General features: G+C 35.1%; 1 protein-coding gene across 2 annotated transcripts in view; it reads left to right on the top strand.

Annotated features, from left to right (window-relative positions):
- The window catches only part of IFIH1 (interferon induced with helicase C domain 1), a 52,070-nt gene that overhangs the window by 9,418 nt on the left and 21,076 nt on the right, over positions 1-21,576 (top strand). For both annotated transcript variants that reach the window (XM_046658987.1, XM_046658986.1), the window contains exons 3-5: positions 2,235-2,381; positions 14,648-14,752; positions 19,917-20,137. In XM_046658987.1, coding sequence (XP_046514943.1) covers positions 2,235-2,381; positions 14,648-14,752; positions 19,917-20,137 — 473 coding nt within the window. The remainder of the gene's footprint in view (positions 1-2,234; positions 2,382-14,647; positions 14,753-19,916; positions 20,138-21,576) is intronic.

Below are 21,576 nucleotides of genomic sequence, written 5' to 3'. Positions count from 1 at the left end.
ATGCCTTCTTCTTTCCTTTCCTCTTTGTAAGTCATAACTTTGTAGTATGTTTAGGTCTTTGTGTGTGTGTTTCAGAATGGCTTGGGGACTAGTTTATCCAAACTCTCCCAGCCCCTGCACGTATACTGGCTGGCCAAGGCTAAGCACTTTATAGAAGGGAGAAAGGCCTCTGAAAAGAAAAAAAGTGGCATCAGTTATCCATCACCCGTTTTTCCTTCCCTGGTCCCATGGCAGGGTCCTCTCACATTGGGGCTTCTCCCTCATTTGACTAAAGTGGGTGATGATGGTTGTTGACCCCAATATGTGGGCTTTTATGAGGGCAGAGTGGAAAGGGGTCTCTTAGCTTCTTCTGAAGGTTGGATGGCAAATACCAGTCCCTGTCTGGGGCTCAGCATTCTTATACTCTCTCACCACCCCTCCCAGCAGTCAGGTTGCTCCTGACCTACTCATTCCAGATAAGTCTGGTTTACTTCTCATTTCCTCAGAAAATCCAGTCAGGGGAGTCAGGGGGTTAAATATTGTTTGCTGAACTGTGCATCTTTTAATGGGAATCTAAGCATTTTTCTGGCAGGCCTGGATGACCAGAACAAAGTTAGCCGTGGTTATTCTTGTGGTCAGGAGCTGCTATGGCCTGAATGGTGTCCCCCCGACAAATTCATACATTAAAGCCCTAACCCCCAATGTGACTATATCTGGAGGTAATGTCTTTACGAGGTAATTCAGGTTAAATGAAAGGTCAGAAGGATGGTCCCTAATCGGATAGCAGTGTGGCCTTATAGGACCAGGGAGAGAGATCTCTGTCTCTGTCTCTCTCTCTCCATCATGTGAAGACACAGCACGAAGGTGGCCCTTCTGCAAGCTAAGGAGCATGCTCTCTCCAGACACCAACCTGCCGGCATACTGATCATGGACTTCCAATCTCCAGAACTGTGAGGAGATAAATTTCTGTGGCATAAGCCGTTCAGTCTATGATATTTTGTTATGGTGACTGGAGCAGACTATACAGAAGCCTAGGCTCCAGATCCTGATTCTTAGTGAATCCTGGCTCCTTCACTTCCCTGGATGTGTGACTTTGGCCGAGTGCTTGCCCTCCCGGTGCCAGTGCCTCAGTTTATTCTTCTGTGAAATGAGGATAGTAATATTACTTATCACTTAGGGCTATTTTAAGGATTAAATGATTTAACATATTAAAGTACTTATATGGCAATCACAAAATAAGTTGACTATTATGATTATAAGCCTGACAAATAACTTAACATGTGGTTGCAAATATTGTCAAGTTGTTTTGTCCAAAGAGAAAGTCCAAAATCACAATAGTTTTCTTCAGGAAATTCTCCAAACTAAGGACACATTTTTCTCCTTTTTCCTTAAGATAGGCTAGTCCCAAATGATACTTTACAAAATTTTCTTTATGGCATCAGTGTTCTCTGACAGATTGTAACTTCGGAAGGACAGAAACTCTTGTTTTTCCTTGTAACTCACTTAGGCCCTTAAGAAAACACTCAGTACATAGTGGTTGAAGGAGGAAAGGTGGGAAGGGAGAAATGGAGGGAAGGAGAAAGGACAAATACAGAATATTTCCTTGAATTGTAAAAAATCTCCAGAAATTCAGAATACATGAATTTCGGCTGACATTAAAGCATATGTACATCTTGTATAGAACACACAGCGAGGAAACAAAATGGCAAGAACACAAGCTAAAGAAAACCACCGCCAATTTGCATGTTCATTAATTCAGCCTTAAATGTGACTTTGTATCACTGAATAAGTGGCTTCCCTCCTAAAGGTGATGGTCAGATGGGAAATCATCACACTTTTCTTATGATTAGCATAATACTTATTATGTTGTCTTTTTAGATAAAATTTAATCATTACAAAAGAATTACTCATTGTGTCCATATTAAAAGTAAAAATACTGTGTCAGAACAAAAAACACGTTCCAGGCTTTTTAAAATGTCAAAGTATTGAAATATATTCAGGCAAATCTCTACTAGCGACCTCCACTTGATTTTCAAAATAACAATAACATCAATTTATATCTTAGAAAAGCTTGCATTGCAATACAGTTTACATTCTGTTTAGAATTTCTAAGTATATTCAGTATATTTAAGTATATTCAGGTAAATCTCTATTGGGAACACCCTTTTTGTTTTCAAAATAACAGTAATGATTCTGTATACTGTATAAAAACTTGCATTGCACTATTGTTTACATTATAATACTTTTTTTCTTAGAAACTGAGAATTTATCACAAGAAGATGGTCCCGAAGTTAAAGAGCCACTGCTTCTAGCCACAGATCAGCCGAGTCCAGAGAAGGATGTCTGGGACGTGGAGAATAATGCATTGGAATCATCTTATGCAGATTCTTCTGTAGTTTCAGGTACTTGGAACATGTACATACTTTACGTATGCTAACTGCCACTTCCAGAAAAATCACTTGGTGCATTGATGATATCAGGATCTGTTCAACAGAGAGAGAAAATTTGGGCTTTGGGGTTTTGTGAGCATTTTTATTAAAATAAATTTTCTAGAGGAGATTAAATTAAAATAATTTCTCTCTGTGGCTAAAAGTGTTTTCAAAAGTAATGCAATATTAATATGTTCTGAATATGAACACATTTGTTTCTAATTTTACTTTATAAGCTAGCCATGGTCCTTGTAATGTGATAAATATCATAAGCATGCCCTATATTTCATAGTACTTTGAAATACATTAATTAGTTCGACTCACCCAAAGCTCTGATAATTAAATAAGACCACTACCTTTCCCCCTATATTACACACTGGGATGTCTCAGAGAGGTTCAGCTGATTGCAGAGACTAAAACCAAAGCTATAGAAAGGACGGTGAACAGATGCGAAACTGGGTTTGGCTTGAACTGCAGTAACTAATTGGTGTGAGAGATAGATAACATGTCCACCTTTTTGGTGTGAAACAGCCCTGGAAGAATCAAACTAATTTAATTATGCTTCCCTCCCTAATTTGTTCATAGTAGGAGAATCCTTCTCTCTTCCCCTCTCTCCCCAGAAGGGCTACATTCTATTTTCTCAGGAGATACTTCAAGTCTGTGGTGTGTGGATATGTTGTGGAAGTAGCTCTCTGGGGAAAAGAAAAAAGCCCTGATTTGTAGCATTTGCCAATCTCCATGGAGTAACTACTCCCACTAAGGCTGATTTCAAGCCTCCAACATAATGTCACTGAACACACAGCTGGGAAGAGAGGTGCACACCATTACATAGCATTGCCACCATATAGACACCACAGGCATAAATAGCCTCAACATCAAAGATGATTATAGTAAAATGATGAGGAAATGATGAGTTTTAAATATTCATTACCTTTGTTTTAATATAATTTATTTAATTGTAAGTTTATGTAATTTAATCGTTTTAAATGGCTATGCTTAACAGCTGGCTCACAAAATTCCTGAAAATGTGACAATTGGCCCTTGTGAGCCAGTATAAGCTGACTCCAGCACACCACTGCAAAATTTACCACTTTCTACTCACAAAAATAATATGACTGCATTGCAGGAAATTTGGAAAACACAGAAACACACAAAGAAAAAGTCACCCGTACTCCCCCAGCTTTGACATATTACTCTTAACAAGTGGGTATGTATCCTTCAGGTCTTTTTACATACCTGGATGTTTATAGATAATGGCATTTCTCCTGTGTTCATTAGATATTCTTCTACAGCACGATTTTTAAAGACTGAATAATAGTTTCATCCGTTGGATGCATTATAATTGATTAACTAATTGTTGAACATTTAGAATGTTTCCAAATTTCTACACCTTAAATATTGCCACAGTAACTCCTTGTATTTATGACTCAGTTTAATTCTTAAAAACGTGTTACATAATTGGAATTTCTGGATCAAATGATTCGTACGATTTTAAGACATTTAATAATTGATGCCAAATTTCACTCCAGCAACTTTTACCAATTCCATGTCCTCCAACAGTGTAGGAGAGCGCCTATTACCCTGAAGTCTCTTCTACAAGAGCGGGTAATAATATGTTCAGAGTTTTCCAATTGGGTATTTTGTTGCTTCAATTTGAATTTTTTTTATCTCTAATGAAAAACATTTTTATAAGTTCCTTCCTTTTTGTTGTTGTTTTTGTTAATTACCTATGTATTTTTCCAATAAGGTATTTATATTCTTCTCTGTGGTTTATATGAACTACCTAAATATTTAGGATAACAATCCTTTGTCATAAATAGTACCAATATTTTTTCTAATTTGCCTGCTATTTAGCCTTGTTTATGGTGTTTGTTTTTTAAATGCAGTTCTTCTGAAACTTTAATGTGCGTATGAGTGAACTGGAGGAGGGGGCTTGTTGAAATGCTGTTTCTGATTCAGCAGGTTCTGTGTGGGGCCCGGGAGTCTGGCTTTCTCGCAAGCTCCTGGGCGATGCAGCTGCTCCTGGTCCTGGACCACACTTTAAGTAGCAAGGTTTAATGTACAGAGTAGCAAAGCTTTTCAACCTGAATTCTAGAGGGTTATTTTTTTCAATTTGAGCAGCTGTGCTTTCCTTCAGAAATCATGATTCTATAGGAATGCCAAAATCCACTATCTGATTGGGGTTCTCACTTTTTAATAAACTTCCCTGGTGGGCTACCTGACATCTCTGTGGGTTGCTTGGTATTTTCGAAATCCACACTAGAAAGAACTGAAGACAGGATGGAGGCTGGGAGATGATCCTGCATCTCAGATGAGGGTTTTTCATCAAAAGTAGCCAGACAAATGCATCTTGTCAGCCTGTGGTTTATCTATCTATGGAGGATTCTGAGTCTCGAAGTGGACAAAATTAAAGGCAAAACTTTTTAAAATTTCTATTTTTTTACTATTTGATATAAAACTTAAAGCTGCATCTTGTGGGGAAAAAAAAATCTGGATCTTAATAATGGCCTTAGAGGACAGAAAGGATTTTTTTTCCCTCCTAGATTCCTTCCCTTTCTCTCTTTCTCCCTCCCTCTTTTCCTTTCTCTTCTTTCCTTAAACAAATATTTATCAAACTCCTATTATATGCCAGGCATGTAGTGTTCAGTGCTCAGCACCATAAATAGGGGGGAATGTAACAGAAATGGTTTCTGCTCCCTGGCACTTTCAACTGATGAGCGTGTCAACCAAACACTTGTCACTAAATAGCTGCACAGCAAGTCCTGTGTAATAGTCGTATAATAAGTACTGTGAAAGACGAGTAAGGACTATTGAAATATGTAATAGTCTGAGGACATGTGAGAGTACAGTGAGCCGTACAGTAATCTGAGGACTCCATCCAATTCACAGACTTTAACAGTCTTCTAGTCTGTAAGATCTTTGTGATATCTGGACTTCTCATGTGGATTTGGAAACAGGTTAGTTCAATCCATTCTGGCCTTTTCCAGAGCAGTAACAAAGGGTAACTTATTTCTGAAAATGTAGTGCCTTTGCTTTAGGGGTTAGACACTGCTGCTGATAGATGCTGTGGATCATTCCAGTGTCTGTTTCATTTTCTTGTTGCTCTTCGGAACTAAGAATTACTGACATAAATAACTTGTAAAGTACCATTAGCCCAAAGAAGTTATTGGAGTTCTTTTGATTGAAATTTTTGTTGCAAAATTTACTGTAGAAGGATTTGGCTTATACAGGCATTCTTTGACAGAATTAACAATCAATATAAATGTGAAAGTATTCCATAGTCTATAATATGCATTTGCATAATTTTGTTTTGTGTATCTTGTTGATATTGATAATGTATAACCTTTATTTTGAATTCCTATATATATATATATATATATAATGTATAACCTTTATTTTGAATTCCAATATATCGGGTTAAGATTTTAAATACAGTTAACCAAAGTGGCATTGAAAGACACTTGTTACTTAAGCTGCACACATTCTGTGAATATGATATGCAGGAAGAAATGTGACTCAAATTATTTCTAATTTTAAATTGAGTTCTCTAATTTTTATTTCCAAATCAATTTCTAAAGTGTTGTTTTTTAGTGCATAGTAGTCTTGGTGCATACAATGTTAATTATTTATAGTTTTAATGCAAAGATTCTTTATAGATTGTTTTTCAGCCCATTTTACTTCTTAACACACCTGATGGGTGAGACACACCAGCATTAACAATGGTGGCCCGCCCTGAAACCAATTTTAATCATCTCTCCTTCATCCATCCTAGGGGTGATATATCAGAGTTTCCCAGTGGATAGTTCTGGAGAATGATTTCTTCATGTCTCCACACTGGAAGCTACTATTTCTTCCTTTCTCCTTCCAACTGCTTCCTATTAAAAAAGTGATTAATAATTAAGATATACCAAAAATGTTATTTATTTTACCTGTTTCTGAATTAACACAATAATTTCTAAAGCGTATTTCAGTAGTTCTCAGACTATTGGTAGAATTTTAATGCTGGATATTATAGTTCTGCTGTCTGAAGTCACTGATCAATTTATAACAAGAAAATATTGGAAAACTTTGGTGTTTCACTAGGACACGCTTCCCTAGAAAACATCAGAGGAACACCAAGCCCACATTCATTTTCTTTCATTAAAAATATTTTCCTTATAGCAAATACATAATTATCTGGATTATTTTAATTCTCTAAGTTTAAGTAAAATTGGTTGTACAATCATTTTTAGTTGTCTGGCTGCTGTTGCTTTGTCACAAGTGAGTAGTTATTTTACATCGAAATTTTTATTATACTATAGGAATTAATGCTCTATAAGAAAATAAAAGTAAAATAAATGAGATTAAAAATGAAGAAAATTTATTGTATTTGGAATAAACTGACTTCAGTGCAGAGTTCTACAGAAAATTCCCCAAACTTCCTCATTCTATGTTGAATCTCCCTGTTGTGAAACTAGAAAATGCAAATACCTCAGATTGGCCAGCAGAGGGCGCTTTTACATTTATAAAGAAAATGAAATTTCACTGTTCCAGCGTGGAGATATAATGTAACAGTGTAGAGTGTACCATGTGTGAATATACAGTGCGCATGACTGTGAATGCGTGTGTATATTTTGATTTATATATTCGTTCACGTGAAGATTTTAAAATTCCACCCCAGCTAATGAGCTTACCAACCTGCTTGTTTTCAGACTTTAATACCTTCTTTTTCATATTCCCCCATATGTTCCACTCCTTAGGTTTATCCGGTGACATTATGCTTTGGAATATATTGTGGATATATTTTGCATAGATCATGTTCTGTAGGCGGGGTTTAAAAATTGACCTTTATAAAACAGCCTCCTTCTCCCTGGCCCAATCTGTTATAGCACTTTTTTGTTGTTGTTTTGTTTTGCCTTTTTATAGACCAAAGTCCAATCTTAGATTTGGTCTATACTAATTTCTGTAAAAATGCCACAAAATTTATCCTTGCACTTGAGGACCAAAATAATGTTCCACAGCACTAACCTCTAGAAATTTAGAGATTTTTAGAATCTCTAGAAATAAATATCATATAGCACTTGAGACCTTAGTGGGAAAGATAATTGATACAGCAGTGTACAATCAGCCTTACTATTACAGGATTGGTTTGAATTAAGATAGCTCTCTTTCACTTCTGTATTTTCTAAATTTAGGTACGTTAATTATTGGGAACTAGAAATACTACTGAGGCAATCCAAAAGGCAAATATTAATTTGAGCTGAGAAAGAGACAGAGAGATGCTACTGCTGCTGCTGCTATTGGTGTTTGTTAAAGGACAACATAGGTTTGTATTTTATTTGAAACCTACCAGGAGCCATCTAGGTCAGTTATATGACTTACAATCACACAATAGTTCTGGAAGGGTTAGTGTTCATATCTCAGGAATGAGGACATAGGTATTTTGGTGGAAAGAAATCTCCCTAGTGTGCAGCTAATATATGCTGGATTTATTTTCATGACATTCTTTTATATCTACAAACCTAAAGCTTTTTTAGCAGGATTTTAACAAAGGTGATGCTTCTAATTTTAATTTGATTATTAGACCTTACCTGCTCTATTTTGGCTGTGAATGAGGACCAGAAGGCAGAGAGTGAGTAGTCAGATTGTCTTACTGCATTGAGAGAACCAGGTACTGAGGTATTTTCCTGACTCTCAAAGAGATTATAATTATAATCCAGTTCAAGAAAACACGTTACATACTCTCAAAGAGAAAAAGTAATCTACCTACAGCAAAAGAGAAAGTATTAAAGAATGAGGAGAGAAAACTTGTGAAAGAAAGAAGACTTAGAGACAGCTCACAGAGGAAAAGTATGAGATGTTTTGTCTGAGCCTGGAAGGGCCTGTGTTGGATTGGTAAACAGAAGTGGCAGGCAGCATTTCCGGTTGCATGAACATCATGAACAAAAGCGCAGGTATGAGAAAATTCGAAAGAATTTAGGGTGGGGAATGTGGATAATTGGGAAGGCTATGCATATGTTGGGGGAAGGGATGTATGGGTAATCTCTGTACCTTCAGTGCAATTTTGCTGTGAACCTAAAACTACCCTAAAACTAAAGTCTATAAAAATCAATCCAGTTGTAATAAACACAGCAAAATTCTATCAGAGGTGTGTTTAGAGGAACAGTTTGATTAGAGGGGAACATTGTGGAGGAAGGTGGTGGGAGAAAAGATTTCTAAGATCAATGAGAGTTAATGGGTTTTCTAACTATGAGTTTTACAAATGCTTGTCCTAAGGCAAAAAAAAAAAAAAAATGCTCTTAAATGTTTATCGTTCCTTATTTGGACAATTATGAACTACTAACACAATGCATGTGTGATCATCTCAGATGGTGTTTGTGGGAAAGTCCTTAATTAGAGAAATGTATCCAGTGGGATGCTGGAACAAGAGCCAAATGTGCACATCTCTGCCCGACTCCACTCAGTGACATCATGCTGGCCACTTGAAATCAACCACGGTGGGAATATTTACACCATGAAAGATGACAAACACTTTTAAATTGTGGCTTTTTCTCCCCAAAGAGCCGACTGTTGAACATTTACCAGGATACCCTTAAATGTCTTGCTCCCAATACTTTCCTCAGGTCTTAACTTGAATAGCTCTTCCTGAAGTGTACCTACCAAAGAGGCTTCCAATTCTTCTTCTTCTATCTTGTCATCCCCACACCTTGTTATTGCCAACACCTACTTCCCATGTGGTCATCTGGCGTATCACCCATAAGGAGGTGATATGCCACTCGAGGACTCTTTGCCTCTGTTACTGGCTGGCAATGAATGAATGGGTCATTCTAGTGAGTATGGGTTATCCCCACAATGCTGGACTTTAATAACTATCTTTCTACTTGAGACTCAAGTCCAAAGGCTAAAGGGCATAGATGTTACAATTGAAGCCAACATCATGGCACACAATTCAAATTTAATTCTGGCTGCAACATTTCAGCAGTATGAATTCTATAAACAGGAGCAGAGGAGCTCCATGGATAGCCATGTGGGCCTGTGGCTCTAGGAGAGTTTTTTCTCTTTGGGGAACTCATTTCCTAGAAGCTTGGATCCAGGAGAGAATATGCAAGGTGGGTGGAGGTGGCTTGTCTCCATTCTGCGGGAACACATGTTCCCTGGCACAGAGAGCAAAATCTGACAGACCAAAATGTGAGCGTGTGTGTGTGCATGCGCATGCACAAATCCATATACATAAAGCTGAAAATAAAAGTCATCTATTTCCTCTCAAAAAAGATTATTTCAAAAGAAAGGGAAATTTGTATTATTAGTAGTAAGAAAGTAAGCACACTTAAGAAGCCTATGCACTCTTTGTGTGTGTGCCTACACGTGCACAAGCATTTGAAGTTTTAGGGGTCGTCTTTGACATTCCAGGCTGTGGGGATTATGCAGCTAGAGGGAAGATGGGCATAGCTAAAGAGGTGAAGTTAAAATGCATCACAAGATCAGAGCTAGCATAAACATAAAATTAGCGTGACAAGTGACGTTGCACTACTTGCAGACCCTGTAAGCACTGTGTCTCAGGAGAAGGGAATCTGTTGCTGCCCTTCCTCTTTCTCAATATGCACAGAGGCCCTGGCCCCTTGCACTGCTTCCTGCCATAAAGCAAAACCAATTTCCAGCAAAGAGAACGTATGACAGCCTGAGGCAAGGCATATGAAAGGAGAAATATTCTGTGGATGAGAAATGCATCTAGGCTGAAAATACTAGAGACAATACCCAGCAGAAACAGAAGTCAGAACCAATTCCTATCTTACCTAATGAAGCTTAGCTCTTAGGGTGCATAAACAATGTACTTGTCAACTAATTGTTATAATAACATTTTCCAGCAGAGGGCACACTTTACATTGAAATAGATCTAGAAAGGTGTCAACAGAGAGGTTTTCATTTGAATTTTTTTTAACTTCAATATTTTTGGTTTCTAAATGGTTTAAAAATATTTTAAAGTATTTAAGGTTCCAGAAGATGTTAAATATGAAACTCCTCAGATTCCAGTTAATATTTCTGTCTTATTAGTAAAGTATTCAACATGTGATTGCAAAATGAGGCAGTTTTTTTCCATGGCTTATGGACTGGTCTTAGATACTTACTATCACTGTAAGCAAAGCTGTTCTTTTTCGGTGTTATTTACAAAATTATTACAGAAAATCCTATCTTTTAACTGGATGAGTATCATTTTCCTTCATTCCAACAGAGTTTGATATGAATAACTGCTTTTCTTCAACAGCTAGATATTTCCAGCATTTTCTAATCTGTTTCACAGCTAGCTTTGATATTTTCCCTAGAGGAAATAACACCTATATAAAAGTTAACTAAACTTATTATATAACGTAACTCCAATATTCAAAGCCTCTTTAAGCAGCAACTTCACACGAATTTGAGGTTTCACTTCAAGATTCATTTCCTTGATCTAAGAGAATCATTCTTACAATAAATGAGAAAGTAGAAACTACAACCTATATTAAAAAATTTTTTAAAGGTTAAGTCAATTGTTAGCAGTGGCTGAACTCAGATCTGGAGACCGATCTGTTTGACTCCGTAGCACGTGTTCTTTTCACGGCAACCCCCTGCCTCCAGTCGACTATGTTCTATCTGATCTATTTTAAAATCATAGACACATGACTTTATTCACTTAGGACATAAGTCCAGGTTGACATACTGTGAAAAGCACAAAGAATGAAACAAGGTAATCCTGGATAATCAATTGCAGGAATTCTCGGCTTATAAACTCAATAAGCCGGTTTAATTTGGGCATCATATAAGCACTTTCCTGATCTGGCGTTTTGGTGTGTGTGTAACGTGACTTTTTTAAGTGAATGCAGGAAGAAAATCTCACGGAAGACATTATCAATGTATGGGAGATAGAATATATTTTCTTATGTTATTAAAATTATTTCCTTTACTATTTCTGTTTCTATGAAATCAAAAAATATATATATTAAATGTGTAAGGATTTGCTGCCTAGGAAACAAAATTATTTTTGTATTGAGAAACTGGAAAATTATATATCCTTAAAATGACAAAGAAATAGTCCTCTATATGTTCACTTTCCTTTTCCTAATGATCTCTAGCAGAATTATTGCAATTAATTTTGTCCAAGGGTAGAAGTGTTCCTCTTTTGTGTGCACAAAACAAGTTTGAATATAAGTGTGTGTGTTTAAATGTAAAGTAAACTAAAGTCTATTGATGAAATCAGAAATGTTAGCAAAATAAAACAATCTCTCATTTTTTTTTCTTGGAAAGATAAGCTGTTTCAAGATTTATAGAAAATTTGACATTACAGTGAAAATGTCTATACGCTTAAAAAAAACCTTTCATTTCACTTAACACTATGGATACAGGATTGTTTGCTTGTTTACAAAGCTTCACGCAGGTCAGTAGCCATTCGTGCTATTGGGTACAAAGCACTGGGATACTGAACTTGAATTCAGAAAATGGGGATGCCCAGCTCTGGCCCATTCTAGCTGTGTGATATGGATAAACCATTTAACCTCTCTGAGCCTTGGTTTCTCACCTATAAAGTTAAGATAATAATGGGTATCTACTACATAGGATGTTAAGAGCTTAAAATATAATTTGCATTATATCTGTGAAAGCACTGAGCTCAGTGTCTTTCTGACACATTGCAAATTTATTTGTTGGATCAAAATAATCCTGATAATAAACAATTAATAATGCCCTGTTTTGTGTAGCAACTTTCTTTAATATTCATAACTATTAGTGCACATTACGTTAAATAGCTGCCCCAAACCTTATGTATGTTAGAACAAAGCTTGGGGAAAATCTTGACTTTATATATACATGAAGTAGATTTGAGATTATGGTTCAACTACTGGTGATTAGAAAATAAAGTGAAAATCAAATGTAATCTCCATTTTTATTACACTTGTGGGAAACTTAAAGATACAATGTTAGATTTTAGATAATATTTGTTAGTATTCTTCAGTATTTTTGGTATTGTCTTCAGTTCTCAATTCCACATTTAAAACAACAAATGAAAAGCATGTCAAAATTTACTTTTTTGTCTTCAAAAATCTTGGTCTATATTTCTAGGTAGAATTATCCTTGCGATGACATTTTCCCCATCTCATTTTACACCTTGCCTTTTCCTTACAAATCATATTCTCTTTTCATCAGTACATCTGCCCAAAGCGCTCTTCTACTTGACAGCTCTATCCCACACTCGCCGCTGAGCTTCCAACAAGGCTTACCTCTGGGAATTGCAAAGTGCCATATTTAAAATCTCTCAGTGAGATATGCAGGTTTTCCCGTGTGATCATAAGGGATTCCTCAAATCTGAGTTTTAGAGCTAATCTACGACAACTGATAAGCACAGTGTTTTCACATTAGTGTATTTATGTTGTGCTAATATACTTAAACAGAATGTGTGTCCATTGAGAATTTGTCTACAAATTTCTTATCAGCTTTCTTTTAACTTTTAAGAAAGCTATTTTACATATTTGATTGGCATTGGCTGTAATTCCTTTATATTTCCCAAGCTAAATAGGCTTACCCACGTTGGAAGGGAAATGTCGTGTCACAGGTGCTCAGTGGAATACTAGCCAGCCATAAAAAGGAACAAACTACTGATATAAACAACAACTTGGGTGTATCTCAAATAGGTTATGCTAAGTCAAAGAAGCCAAAAATACAGCCTACATGTTGCATGAATCCATTTATGCGACATTCTGGAAAAGACAAAACTATAGAGACAAAACCAAATCATTGAATGCCAGGGGAAAGCAGGAGGGAATTGACTAAAAGGGGCTTGAGGGGACTTTTGAAGTGATAGAAAAATCTTGATTTTGATGGTGGTTATAAAACTGTATACATTTGTCAAACTCATCAAACTATATCTCTAAAAAGAATGATTTTTATAGTATGTAAATTATACCTCAATATGCCTGACTTAAAAAGTGTAGCTGGTTAAAGAAAGAGAAGATATCTGTAGTTTTAAAGAGTTTTATATTGTCTCTTTTCAGGGAAGTTTCATTGATAACTTACTGTGTGTCTGTTTTTCACCCATTTCTCTTTCCAGCCCTAAATGTGTGACACTCAGACTAATTTTAAAAAGATAAAGGCTACTTTAATATTCTTTATTTAGTGCATTTGGCAGCTTTAGCAAGAAATAATAGTTATCTAACAAGTATAAATATTATTAATTATAAGAAGAAGATTATTAAGTGAAACTCTTGCTCTAGTAATACACCAACTACTTGAATTTTATTTTGTTTTCCAATTACCAGCAATTAAGCTAAAGTGCTAAGAGCTTACTGTACCTCATATTACTTAATGGTTATCAAATGCTATGAGGTAAATTATACTAGTCCCATTTTAAATAAGAGGAATTTAGGCACAGAGCAGCATCAATGGCAAATTTCACGAGTCCTTCCGATTCCAACACTGACATTTGTAGCCATCTTTCATTTATTTTTATCAGTTTAGGAGTTGTTCTTATCCTTGAGGATGGGATTTCATTAGTCCTTGGAAAAAAACCGTAAGGAGGGAAGTCTTCCCTTTAGGGAAAGAAGGTTTTCAAAAGAAATTGATACTGGGTACTGAAAACACAAAATCGGGATCCACAAGAGAAGATGTGACCTTGCTACTCATGTTAACTGTACCTCTTTGATGGAAGCTTAGTTTAATCATAGAGAGGGAAAAAATTGATTTCCAACCTCACGTAAGCTTCTAGTACAATTGCAATGCCAGGCTTTAATGACTTTTTTTTGAGCAAATTCTTTTTGATTTTAAGTTATTTTTATCACTGAACTGCTGTTTTCGTAACTAATCAGTAAATCCATATACTTTGTTTTTACCTTGTTAATTCCCTACCATTTTATGTGAAAATAACTCACTGCTTTATATATTATTCTCTTTGTTTAAATGACATTTTCAAGCCTAGGTCTTCTTTTTTTGGACAAAGTTTACATGTAGGGGGACGACAAAAGTCATACATCCTTGCAAATTTGCATTAGCTGTCATGTTGGACGTATGCTACTTTAAGTAGGTATGTGTATTTGATTCACTCCCCGGCAGCTGCTCATCCATAGTGGAGTTTTTAAATGCAGCTTGCCAGAAACTCTTACCTTTTATTCATAATTGTCTGGGTGTGCCTTCCCCACTTGCATTGAACTGTATGTACTGTGTGCTGTAGAGGTGTGCAGTTAAAATACGTTTATTCTCAGAAATATTTTAAAAATATTTTAAAATGTTTTCCTTTGCAGAATCAGACACAAGTTTGGCAGAAGGAAGTGTCAGCTGCTTAGATGAAAGTCTTGGACATAACAGCAACATGGGCAGTGATTCAGGCACCATGGGAAGTGATTCAGGTACTGCCTAACTGTTGTGTAAACCTTAAAAAGTGTGAAATAAGACACCATATAGTGGAAAGCATGGGGGCTGTTCATACCCTCCCTAATGTATTTATGCAATTAAAGCAATTCTTTTCTACAGTTGAAGTAGTTCTGGAACTTTGCCATTCACTTTCTTTAAAAGTACAACTTACAAAAGTCTTAGAATCGAGCTCTCTAATTTTGATCCAGTACATATCTTTCTGGTCTGACACATGCCATATTCCATAGAATCATGTCGTCTATTTTATTGATGAGATCTGTTTCAATTAATTTGACTGCTTTTAAATTCTGTATCCAGTTTGGTACATTTATTCCCAAACCCTAATTTTTTATTTATTTTTAAAATACATTTTAAATAAAAAATTAATACTATCAATGAGTATGACTCTAGATAACTGCAGATAACAAAAGTCCTTTTTAAAATGAAGAACTAGAAATTACACATCTAGTTAAGAGTCCCCATTTGTATAAATATCTCTTGCATTGGAGTAGAGTTTGCAAAATATTTCCATCACTAAAGGAGAACTTTACTAGGTGCTTCCAAATTGTTCTCCATGTTAGGTGAATATTCCACCAGCAATAAACAAGAGTGTCTCTTCCCAATCCCCACATTTTGGCAGTACTTCCTGTTATCAGATTTCCTAACTTTTGTCAGTCTGATTGATTTCAAATCTCTTCTTTCTATGTTTTGAATGTGCATTTCCATTATTATTACTGAGCTAAAATGTTAACACCTTTTAAGAATGGGTAATCGGTCCTGGTCCTTGGATGTCTGTTATACACCTGTCTATATTTGTCTGTACGTTTGAAATATTTCATAATGAAAATTAACGGGTTATAAACAAAAAAAATGCTCTGCAACACGGCCAGCCAAGAAGGAGTAAAAAACTGTCCAATTAAGAAACAAATTACTTTATTCTTTATTTGTTCTGTGATTGAGTTGTAGAAAACACTTAAAAAATATTGTATACTTCAGGTTATCCTGGATTGTCAGAAGAATTATAGAAATTTAGATCTACAACAGACCTAAAGGGGTAAAATAGTTTACATAAAGATGATCATCTGCCCTAAACGCTTTCCAAATTGGAATGTACCACCTCTTTCATTTAAATGTCCTTTTTTCACAATAACACTCCTGAATCCCGTAGAACAAGTTGGTCTGAGGAAACTCAATTCACCAAATGTCAGTCATAACGTTAACTTTAATTAAAAAGGGTTAATTCATTTTCTGTTCAATTTAGTCAGTGTTTATTAAGTTCTTACCATGTGTTTGTTTCTGTTATTGTATTTGTTTTTTCTATGCTTGTTATACAGTCATTAAATTTAATAATTCACATTTTTATTAAATGCTATTGATGCTGGAACTCAAAATGTGCCCTAGCTAATATTTAACATTTTTATGGGCTGCCTTAAGCTTCTGGACCTCATCCTAATTTTTGTTTGTCTAAGTAAAGGCGTTTCAACAATATTCACTCATTCAATAAATATTTAATGCACATCCTCTACGTGCAGGGCATTTTGTCTATTTGGAACTGTTAGCAAATGTAACTATTTACTGATTTTCAGTCCTCAATGTGGCGTGAAAGACGTGATAAATCTAAATGCAACCTACTTTTAAAAAGCAAATACATTTTCAAAGGCAAATACATTTGAAGACAAACACATTTTCAAAGTGCACCCATTGACGTTCTAGATGGGGTCAGTGCTTAGGAACAAAGAATTACTTTGCATAGTGGGTAGTAAAATTCTTAAATTATAAAATTCTTAAATTCCTTTCCCTCAGGTACATGATATAGGATGAAATAAAAATCAATTCAAGAAAAGGTTTAGCTAAATTGTGAATTGTTAAACATGTATTGAATCACCGAAAAGCGTTACAATGCTTGGGATTGTGTTTTAACCTTTGAGGTTGACATCAAAGGCCCCTTATTCCATTTGTCCTTTGTCCATCTTCAAAGGTCACATAGTGAGCCATAAAAATCATGGGCATGACCCAATACCATAACATTATGTTCCTCTGTGGAAGCATAGCGCCTTTGTAAAATATAATTAGTGGTACTTTCAAAGTTTAAATATTCTATTTATACTTTGGAAGGCTTTTTTGTTTTTCTGTTTCTTATTTTCAGAGAGATATACTGCTTCTCACAAAGTGGCAATATTTTTGGCAATACACATTGACCTGATATGTAGAAAGTGTTTTCTTACTATTTTGAAGTAATACCTATTAATATTTGTCCAGCTGGAGTGGTGTATTTTTTCATGATTACATATAGGTAAAGGAATACTTTGTCGATTTCAAACACATGCAGTGACAGACCTTTTCTCTCCAAGAATAACTCAGCTGTCAAAATCAATGTGAGAATGAAATTTGCCACATGGTGTAGTTCCAATAGAATGTTATTATTTAAGCCCTATTTGATTTCAGTTTTTGACCATTTATATGATACAGTGTAAATTTAAGGTTTCAATCAATATTTGTTGTAGAGGAAGAGCACAATGTTATTCAAAACCTGCGCATATTTTAAACATTGTTTTCATTATTGCATTTAATTGATTTTGCTTTTCAAAGAGAGCCAAAAAGAAACAAACAACAAATAAACAAAACCCAAACATTTTTTTTCACAAAGGAAATTGGCTCCTGGCTCATTGACACCAGCCCAGTTCTCTCCTTCTGGTGACAGAGAAGAGAAAATTTTCTTTTCATTGCTTATGTGGATAAATTCTTCCATCCCTATGTCAGAGGATGTGATAAGGCAAGAATCAGGCTGAATATTTAGCACTCACCCAGCTCTTTTTCTTTGGATGCTATTCTCACAATGAATCCAACTTCAATTTTTTCCACATTCACTCCGTGCTTCTCTTATAAACTTGGGGCTACCCATTACGTTTCCTAGACTTGACAAGAAAATATGGAAGATAATTTAGCTGTCCATCTAATAGCCACATATTTTTAGTAGCAGCAGTATAAGAGTCCCTAGACTCTGGAGTCCTTGAGGACAAGGACGTATTCTTGGGAGTGTATGGCATATAGGCACCCAATAAATAGTTACTGCAGAATGAATTAGTGGTACATGACTAATTAAGTGACAGTAAAACATCATGACTTCAGTTATAGAATTAAATTTTGAACACAATAGCCGTTTCAACATTCTAACTCTTCTTAAATAAATATCTAATATGCATGAGTGATATTGATGTTTTACTCGTTTGACTTAATTTTAGATTCCTGGCAAAGAGACTTAGAAAATTGGTCTAAGCTTTTCTTTTAAATTTTTGTTACCCAAGGATATAGGAGTAAGCATGAAAAGCAAAAGAAGCAAATGATTATTTTTGACAGTACATGCCACTGTTATGAGGAAACCAGAACTTTATTATTGTTTTTTAAATCTATGAGAAATGTACCTTGAGTGAAATTAAAATGAATTTGCTAATAACTTTTAACAAACTTGCTAGATCAAATAGCAATTTAGCAAAAGTAAATTCCTGAATCTTGGTGTTAAACACAATTTAAAATACATTTCTTTTGCAAATATTGTGGCTCTTTTGAAAAAATTAGGTGACAAAATCTTCCATATATAGGTGGAATATTAGGATTTTGATAGTCTGTAAAAACCAGTTAAGAGATAAGTAATGATATTCTTAAATAAACTTGAACCTTACATAAATAAAATAGAAGATGAGTTATTATAATTGCTGTAGAGTTCAAAACAAGCATGGAAAGAAAACTTGTAAACGTATATTTTTAAGTGCTGGCAAGCTTCAATGAATTTTTCCTGAAAATCTTATTAAATGAATCAGCAGCTGATCTAATGATAACTTACATGTATTGCATCTCTCTTTACTCATCCATATGGAAGGCAAATTTCCTGCCAGGTTAGTAGATGATTTTTACTGAGTGGGTATTTGGTGTGAATTTTCCTACCTGTTCAGATAGTACTATCACAACAAGTTAAAACCCAATTAAGTAGAGTCATCCAGTTGCTAAAATGGAACCATCAGCAACTTTTTTGAAGTTAATGGCATTATGTTAGTTTAGTTTTATTGCAATCATTGATAAGGGAAAGAACACTTACTTCATGTGTAGAGAAATACTGATAAGTGCTGTCATTTCATTTTTTCTTATGATTACGTAAAGCATACAATGGGCTTTTAAATTGTTACAATATTTATTTTACTGCATTCCACATGATAAGTTATAAAAGTAATGTATGTTAGTACTTACTTTGTCAGTATTTCAAATTTAGAAATTTATGTTAATTGGAAATATTTTTAATACATTGTGCTTTGAGTTTCAGGAAAATAAGAATATGTGGAGGCATACATATAAGGAAGTGATAAAAATCACAATTCAAAACTAAATTGCAAAATTAGTCACAATTCAGTTTAAACCAACAAAACTGTTTTTCATCTTTCAATGAAAACCTACTAGTTAAAGGCTGGCATGGGAGAAGTTTTTCCCCTCTCCCTAAATGTTGCTTCTGTTTAATCTGTTTTCCTCAAATGGCAAAAGTGGGATTTTTGGGGTCATTTTTCTATGTTTAAGATAGACAGAGAGACAGACAGACAGGTATGCTTTTTGGTATTTGGTTGTCAGATAAAGTTTTTCAATTGAAGGAAAGTAGCATCAGCTATAATATCTTTGCAATAAAATGTAAGGGGGAATATGGAACAAGAAGGACTAATGATTCTTGCTTTCACAGTTCCTCTTGATTTGTAGGTGGAAGGGCTGAGAGAAAGAGGTAGGGCATAATGGCTCAACAAAGAAATGCAGTGTCTGATGTGTTCAGAACCATTGACTGCAAATCCTGCATCACAGCCATTTCTGTGATTTCCCCTTGGCTTTGCCCACTCTGTGAAGACTCCCCCATGTTGCCCCCTCCCAGTCTTCTACCCTGTTAATTCACTCCTTCTGCACCCTTACGCCCCAGGCCACTTCCATGATAGACCAACTGGGCTGTATCCTGCAAATGCAAACAGAGAGCTGACACACTTTGGGTGCAGAAAATAGAAAATGGATTGGTTTGGACCATACATGAAAAGTAATTTAAACCACAAGAGGCTTATGTAGAGTTTCAGGCTTTCTAGTCTCAGTTACATTGTTGTCCATTCCCTTACTTTTCTTCCTTTTAACTTCCTTCAGATGAAGAGAATGTGGCAGAAAGAGCATCCCCTGAGCCAGAACTGCATCTCAGGCCTTACCAAATGGAAGTTGCCCAACCAGCCTTGGAGGGGAAGAACGTCATTATATGCCTCCCCACAGGGAGCGGGAAAACCAGGGTGGCTGTGTACGTTACCAAGGATCACTTGGACAAGAAGAAAGAAACATCCGAACCTGGAAAAGTTATAGTCCTTGTCAATAAGGTATTCAAAAGGCGCATCATATAATGCTATTTTCATTTTAGCATTCTGAAGCTTTTGTATAATGACATTTGGAGCAATGGATCACACAGATTTAGTTTAATTAGAAGTAATGTCAAAATAAGTAATTTATTTTATTTTAAATCTTTGCTTTTCCAGTTATATGTAATATCTAAGTTATTAGCCTTTAAAGCAAATTTTTCCATAAAACCAAAACATTAAATCAAACAACTCTAACTTAGGTATAAAGAGTATATTTACCCAGGTATTCTTTAAGGTTAACTGCTGCTAATTTAAGTTATCATTGCATGTAAACATAAATGATTTCAAAATATCACTGGAATCTAGGATCAAATATTGTCAGAGTATCTTTAACCATTGACCTGTAGTCAAAGGTGGCAAATATTCTTTATCTAGAATATATATAGTTTGATTTGAAGATAAAGAGAAAATTAAGTGAATATTTGACTGATCTATATCTAGTTAAATAGAAAAATAGATAGCTAACTTTCAAGATTACATATATCAGTATATATAATATATATATCGTAAAGATATATGTATCAGTTACATTAAAAGCAACTATGTTTTTTCTTTACTAATTCATATCTTGGGGTATTTGAAGGCCAATCTACATAAACAGGTATAAATCTCCTTCTCTGTAAAACAAAATCTCGTTATTTGAACTTTATTAAGATAAATGAGAGTTTATTAATTTATAAATTTCTGAATTCAGGGTGTTAATCTTTACCATTTTATGGAGTAAAATTGAATATACTTTTCCATGACCAGAAACAGTCTTTTTTCCTTTACCTATGGTAACTAGATTCTCCTCTATTCCGTCACAGAAAATATAGTAATAGATTACACAACTCTCCTATATTTTTTGGGTTTCTATTATGCTAAAAGATTTAGTTGCAACTTGCTTTTCAGTACTAAAGAAATGTACTCAGAATTCATGATCTGAATGACTTCCATCATGTAGTCATTTAGTATGTATCTAGTGAGTCTGAAGACCTCTCCTTTAGACTTGTATGCCCACTATTACTTCTCTTGTGATAATGGTGATACCATCAGAATTTATTTGCCCATAGCCTTTCACATATTCCCTTTATTAAGGACATTATCTTTTGTAATAAAACAGTTATAGCTTTGATTAATATTTCTACCTACCAGTAATTTGACTTTGGACAAATTACTAACATCTCTCACTTTAGTTTCCTCATCTGCAAAATGAACAAAATAATACTATCCAATACAGTTGTTCTGAAGTTTAAACTAGATAATCTATTTAATCTAGGAATGACTCAGTAAATATTAGGTTTTTCTCCCACTCCTTTCTCCTCGCCTTCACAACTAATGAAATGGAATTCTTTCACCAGTGAATAGGGTCTTAAATGTCAGGTCCAGAAAAAGAACAAAATTAACTGAATTCAAAACTA

The sequence above is a fragment of the Equus quagga genome, chromosome 4 (genome assembly GCF_021613505.1).
Source record: "Equus quagga isolate Etosha38 chromosome 4, UCLA_HA_Equagga_1.0, whole genome shotgun sequence".
NCBI lineage: Eukaryota > Metazoa > Chordata > Mammalia > Perissodactyla > Equidae > Equus > Equus quagga.
Note: the sequence above shows the minus strand (reverse complement) of the source record. Positions and strands in the feature narration are given on the sequence as shown.